Source organism: Pan paniscus, chromosome 9 (assembly GCF_029289425.2).
Source record: "Pan paniscus chromosome 9, NHGRI_mPanPan1-v2.0_pri, whole genome shotgun sequence".
Classification (NCBI taxonomy): domain Eukaryota; kingdom Metazoa; phylum Chordata; class Mammalia; order Primates; family Hominidae; genus Pan; species Pan paniscus.
The window spans coordinates 67003798-67010233 of record NC_073258.2 but is presented as its reverse complement, the minus strand read 5'-3'; the positions used below and the strand labels follow the sequence as shown (position 1 = coordinate 67010233).

General features: G+C 63.4%; 1 protein-coding gene across 1 annotated transcript; it reads left to right on the top strand.

Moving 5' to 3' along the window:
• Positions 1-252: 252 nt before the first annotated feature.
• Positions 253-3907, top strand: AP5B1 (adaptor related protein complex 5 subunit beta 1). The gene is made up of 2 exons (XM_034933037.3): positions 253-1085; positions 1185-3907. The coding sequence occupies exons 1-2, from the start codon at positions 936-938 to the stop codon at positions 3669-3671; spliced, it is 2637 nt and encodes an 878-aa protein (XP_034788928.1). The 5' UTR covers positions 253-935; the 3' UTR covers positions 3672-3907.
• The last annotated feature ends 2529 nt before the right edge of the window (positions 3908-6436 follow it).

The following is a 6436-nucleotide window of genomic DNA, read 5'->3' as shown; positions in this document are numbered from 1 at the left end:
AAGCCGAGCGGGCTGGGGGCCCGGGCAGGCGTCAGGGAAGCGAAGCCAAGCCCTGCGGCGCCCGCCGGACCGGTTCAGCTGGGGCGCTTTTCCTGCGGGCGCCCTGCGACCGCACCTTGCTCACCCCCAGCGGCCACTCCGGGAGCCCCAGGACCCGCACCCACGCCCCCCGGGGCCGCGCGTCTGGCGCAGGGTGCGGTGTGCCCCGGCGCCGGCGGGGGGCGCGCTGGCTGCCGCCCTGCGCGGCTTGGCGGGCGCTGGTGGGACCGGGCCGCTGTCCGCCGAGGGCCGCGGGATCGCAGCCCTGCGCCGCGGTACCCGGCATCTGGGGCCCAGGCCCACCCCGCTCCGCCACCCCTACCCACTCCCCTCCGCCTTTCCTGCCCGGGCCTGCGGCGGTTTGGGGGAAGGGGGCCTGCGCGGCGGGACAGTTAGTCAGCCCCCGCGAAACCTGCGAGTCGGCACCTGCGGGAGGCGGTGGCCCCGTTACGCCCCGCCCCTCCCCGCCCGGACTCGGCCGCCCCCGCGCCGCGCCCCGCCCCGCGCCGCCAGCCCGGAAGGAGCCGGCCGGCCTGAGCGCCCGCGGCGGCTGAGTCAGGCGGCGAGCGCGGCCCGTTACCGCCGGCGCCGGGGGCCGGGGTGGCGCTGTGGTTTCGGTGCGGGCCGCGGGCGGGAGGGAGGCGGCCTAACGAGCTCTCGGCACGCACCCTCCCCGGCCCCGCTCCTGTCCCGTCCCACGGGGGCCCCGGCGCCCAGCTCTGGCGTCGGCCCCGAGAGCCCTGGTCTCACCGTGGGAGCCGGGCGCGGGTCCCGCCGGCATCTGCGCGGCGTCTGGGGGTGACCGCAGCCCCTCGGGGTCGGCAGCGGGCCCCGCGCTCCCGGTGGCTGCGGCCTGAGGGTCCCTCTTCCCTGCGCAGGGGCCCGCGAGCCTCACCATGGGGCCCCTGAGCCGGGACGCCTGGGCCCAGCGCTTGGGGGCCTTCCGGGCCAGCCCGTCTGCCTTCATGGCAGGTCCCGAGGGGGAGGATTTGGGTCGCGACCTGCTGAGCGACCTGAGAAGTGAGAAGCTGAGCGAACAGACCAAGGTAGGCCCCCACGCGTCCCCTGCCCCGTTCCGCAGGGTCACCCCAGCCCGCCGCGTCATGAACCTCATCTTCGTGATTCCCTCCTAATCCCCCATCCAGGTTTCCCTGCTGGCCCTGAGCATGGAGTACCCTGCGCAGCTGTGGCCCGACGCCTCTGCGGCCGAGGTGGCCGCCACCTCCCTGTTGGACACCTTGGTCCTCCTACCCCCGCGGCCCTCAGCTCTCCGTCGGCCACTGCTGCTGGCGGCCACCACTGCCCTGGCGGCGGGCGGCGCGCTGGGCCCCACCTCGGGCGCCTCCTGCCGGCTCCTACCCCTACTGCTCGGCCTGGCCGCGGGTAGCGATCCGGGGCGAGGCTTTGTCCCCGCCTCGGAACAGCGCCCCTTGCAGGCCACGGCCTGCGAGTGCCTGCGAGAGCTAGAGAGCTGCAAGCCCGGGCTGCTGGGGGGCTCCCTGGGGTTGCTGCGGGGCCTGCTGGGGCAGGAAGGCCCTGTCCAGCCACTCAGCCTGTTGCTGGCCCTCGCTTTGCGCAACACCTTGGTGCTCCAGTTCCGGGTTGGGGCTGGCCTGGGGGGACTGCTCACAGATAAGGTCTCCCCAACTGGGGGTGGTCCCTGGGATTGGACACTAGTGGAGGAGGGCGATGGACGCCTTCAGCCCCAGGCACCCAGCTGGCCGGCAGCTGAGGAGGGAGAGGGGGAGCGTAGCCTTACAGCACGAGAGCACAGCCCTGAGGAGGCGCGCGAGCTGCGGGCTGCGGTGATCCAGCTTCTGGACACCTCCTATCTGCTCACTCCTGTGGCCCAGGCCCAGCTCCTGTGGCTGCTGGGCTGGGCCCTGCGGGGTCTGCAGGGACAGCCACCGGCACTCTTCAAGCCGCAGCTGGTACGGCTGCTAGGCACAGCACAGCTGACACTGTTGCACGCCGTGCTTGCGCTCAAGGCGGCCTTTGGTGAGGCCTTGTTCACAGCCCAGGATGAAGCGTTGCTGCTCCGCCGGCTCACCTTGGCTGCCCAGCACCCTGCTCTGCCTCCGCCCACCCATCTCTTTTACCTGCACTGCGTCCTGAGCTTCCCTGAGAACTGGCCGCTGGGCCCTGAAGGTGAGGAGGCTGCCCCACTGCTGCTAGGGCCCCAGCTATGCCGTGGTCTCCTGCCCAGTCTCCTGCATGACCCAATGGCCCTCCTGGCCCGCCTGCATTTACTGTGCCTGCTCTGTGCCGAGGAGGAAGAAGAGGAGAAAGGCCAGCTTCCAAGCCCACGGCACTACCTGGAAGAGCTGCTGGCTGGCTTGCGGCAGCGGGCAGCCCTGGATGGGGGCCCCCGGGCCTTGGCCACTCTCTGCTTCCAGGCCTCATATCTGGTGGCCAGCTGCCTGGCTGGGCAACCTACGGTGCTGACCCCCTTGATCCACGGACTGGCCCAGCTGTACCAAGCCCGGCCCATGCTGGCTCCCCACTTTGTGGACCTCTTGGATCAGGTGGACTCTGAGCTGAGGGAGCCCCTGAAGGTGGTGTTGCGGCAGGTGGTGGTGTCCAGGCCGGGCAGGGATGAAGCTCTTTGCTGGCACTTGCAAATGCTGGCAAAGGTGGCAGATGGAGATGCCCAGAGTGCTACCCTCAACTTTCTACAGGCCGCGGCTGCCCACTGCACGAACTGGGACCTACAGCAGGGCCTGCTGCGGGTCTGCCGGGCGCTGCTGCGGGCAGGGGTGAGGGGCGGCCTGGTCGACTTGCTGCAGGTGCTGGCCAGGCAGCTGGAGGACCCTGATGGGCGTGACCACGCCCGCCTCTACTACATCCTGCTGGCACACCTGGCAGCACCCAAGTTGGGGGTGGCCCTGGGCCCCTCGCTTGCCGCACCTGCACTGGCCTCTTCACTGGTGGCCGAGAACCAGGGCTTTGTGGCAGCACTGATGGTGCAGGAGGCACCGGCCCTGGTACGGCTGAGCGTGGGGTCCCATCGGGTCAAGGGCCCACTCCCAGTGTTGAAGCTCCAGCCGGAGGCGCTGGAGCCCATCTACTCTCTGGAGCTGCGCTTCCGTGTGGAAGGACAGCTGTATGCACCCCTGGAGGCTGTCCATGTGCCCTGCCTGTGCCCTGGCCGCCCTGCCCGCCCTCTGCTCCTGCCGCTGCAGCCCCGATGCCCGGCCCCTGCACGGCTGGATGTCCATGCCCTTTACACCACATCCACTGGTCTCACGTGCCATGCCCACTTGCCACCCCTGTTCGTGAACTTTGCCGACCTCTTTCTGCCTTTCCCGCAGCCTCCAGAGGGGGCCGGGCTGGGCTTCTTTGAGGAGCTCTGGGATTCCTGCCTGCCAGAGGGTGCTGAGAGTCGTGTGTGGTGTCCACTTGGGCCACAGGGCCTGGAGGGCTTGGTGTCCCGCCACCTGGAGCCTTTTGTGGTGGTGGCCCAGCCTCCTACCAGCTACTGTGTAGCGATCCACCTGCCCCCGGACTCAAAGCTGCTGCTGCGGCTGGAGGCGGCCCTGGCAGATGGAGTGCCTGTGGCCCTGCGGACCGATGACTGGGCCGTGCTGCCCCTGGCGGGGGACTACCTCCGTGGGTTGGCGGCTGCTGTCTGAGCCCCGGGAGACCAGGTGGGGGCAGGACTGTGGCCCTTGTGGGGGCCAAGGCACACTCCTGTAGCTCTGTCGCCAAAACCCTGCATTCCGCAGTGCCCTCACTGGCTTGTTTTCTTTTGGGCCCCGGTTGGGAGCAGGCTCCTGGGGGTGAGGGTCTGTCTTAGTCTGTTTTTGCTGCTCTAGCAAGATCCCTGAGACGGGGTAAGTTATAATAAACAGAAATGTATTGGCTCAGAGCTCTGGAGGCTGGGAAGTCCATAGTGGAGGGCCTGGAGCCCAGTGAGGACCCTTCTGCATCTTCCCATGACAGAGGACAGAGTGACAGGAGTGAGGGGAGAGAGCGAACCCATTCCCAAGATAACGGCCTGAGTCCATGCAGGAGGGCAGAGCCCTCGTGGCCTGACCACCTCTTAGGGTCTAATCTTATACTGTTACAGTGGCAATCGCATTTCAACGTGAGCGTGGGAGGGGACAAACATTCAAACCATAGCAGGGTCATAGGCCTCAAGAAGGCTTCCAGACAGAACCCGGCACTGCAGAGCTACAGAGTTCCTTCTCACCCAGACACACTAGCGCTCTCCAGAATCTCTGCCCGGGAGGCAGGGGAAAAATCTCCTTTCTGCTTCCCAGAGAGGGTCTGGCCTTGCCCAAGGCCACTCAGTGATTTAGGAAGAAGACTGAAGCTAGAGTGTGGACCTGACCTGTTGGACAGTACTTTTCTTTCTTTTTTTTTCGGGGAGGGGTTAAAGACAGGATCTCACTCTGGCGCTCTGGAGTGCAGTGGTGTGATTAGGGATCATTGCAGACTCTGCCTCTCAGGCTCAGGTGATCCTCCCATCTCAGCCTGCCTCCCGAGTAGCTGGGACTACAGGTGTGAGTCACCACTGTATTTTTTGCAGACAGGATCTCCCTGTTTCCTAGGCTGGTCCCGAACTCCTGGGCTTAAATGACTCTTCTGCCTCAGCCTCACCAAAGTCTTGGGATTACTGGTGTGAGCCCCCACACCTGGCCGAGCCAGCGCTTCTCAACTCCCAAGGTTTGCAAGCTCCCTGCCCCAGGGAGCTCACGCCAGGCAGGCCAGTGGGCCTAAGCCAGAAACAGAAAGACTGCAGTGGCCAGGTGGAGAGCTTCCCAAGCTGTGCCGATTAGAGCCAGCTCTAGGAAGGGCCTGCTAATAAGGTCTAGGGTCTGAGACCAAGTTTTTTCTAATCTCAGCCCCTAAGAAACCTAATTTGTGCTTAGGAATCTTCCCAGGTAAGAAGAACTAGTTCCTCTAGTTGTTGTTTTTTTTTCCCAAACATGCAAACACTGAGGATTGAGCTGTGTGGGGTCAGCTGTGTTGCCAGGCACATGTACGTTGCCTCATTTCATCCTTGCAACAGCTCTGCAGGGCCCCGCAGATGAGGAAATCCGTAGGCAGGAGCGGTTGAGTGATTTTCCTAAGGTCACCCAGCTGTTTGGTAATAGTGTTTTGTCATCTGGTAGCAGGTTTCCATTACCATGCCATCAGAGCAGACCTCAGCCAGGGCCACAGAGGTCCCAACCGTCTCTGCCCTCTTCTGCTGCCCCTGCCTCATGGGCTCCCAGCCACAGGTTCCCCATGGGCCAGCTTTACCCCTCCTGATCCTTCTGATTGGGGCAGACTAGGAGAGAAAAGACGGGCCTGGGCTGGGTGCGGTGGCTCATGCCTGTAATCCCAGCACTTTGAGAGGCTGAGGCGGGTGGATCACCTGAGGCCAGGTGTTCGAGATCAGCCTGGCCAGCATGGCGAAACCCTGTGTCTAATAAAAATACAAAAATTAGCCGGGCGTGGTGGCGGGCACCTGTAATCCCAGCTACTTGGGAGGCTGAGGCAGGAGAATTGCTTGAACCTGGGAGGCAGAAGTTGCAGTGAGCCGAGATCACGCCACTGCACTCCAGCCTGGGCGACAGAGCAAGGCTCTGTCTCAAAAAAAGAAAAAAAGGAAGGGCCTGGGACAGTGGTACTGTTAATAGGTGGAGTCAGGAGGCCTGTCTCAAACTTGAGATGTGGCAATAACTTTGTCACCTCGGCAAGTCATTTCCAAATCAGGAAGGGGTCAGTTTCAGGAAACAGAAACTTCTCCAGCTGTTTTTGGCAGAAGGGGATTTAAGGGAATCAGGGTACTTAAAGTACATGGGAAGGCTGGAGAAGTCGCCTCCAGGAAGCTCCCACTGGAGCTGGGATCAGAACGTACTGTCCTGCCTGCCATCCCCTGTAAGCACCCAGGAAGCTGGGCTTGGGCCCTGGGACATGGGGTGGGACTGCCACTCCTGCCTCCTGACACCCACAAAGCCAGAAGCGTGGTGCTGCTGCAGAAGGACTGAACATCTCCAAGGCTGGGCCCGCAGAGCAAATTTCCTTGGCCCTGTGTCCTCCATCCATATCCTTCAAAGGACACCTCATTAGTGGACTCCATTTCTCTCTTCCACGGAACTCCAGTGGCAAGGGAATCCAGAAACGTTTTCTTTTTGCCTGGAGATGCTAATCCTTAGCCTAAGAATAAGGAAACTGGTCCATGTAAGGACTGACCATCCTTTCACCCATCTGTCTGCCCACTTGTGCGTCCATCCCATTTTATCCATCCATTCCTCCAGTTGTGGACACCAGATGACCTTCAGCTCCCCCTACCCCAACCAGAACTTTGCTGCAATGGCCATTCTTATATGCCCCTATGGACCCCTGGGACAATTCTCTGGGATACATGCTAGGAGCAGAATTGCTGAATCATAGGGAATGCATGTGC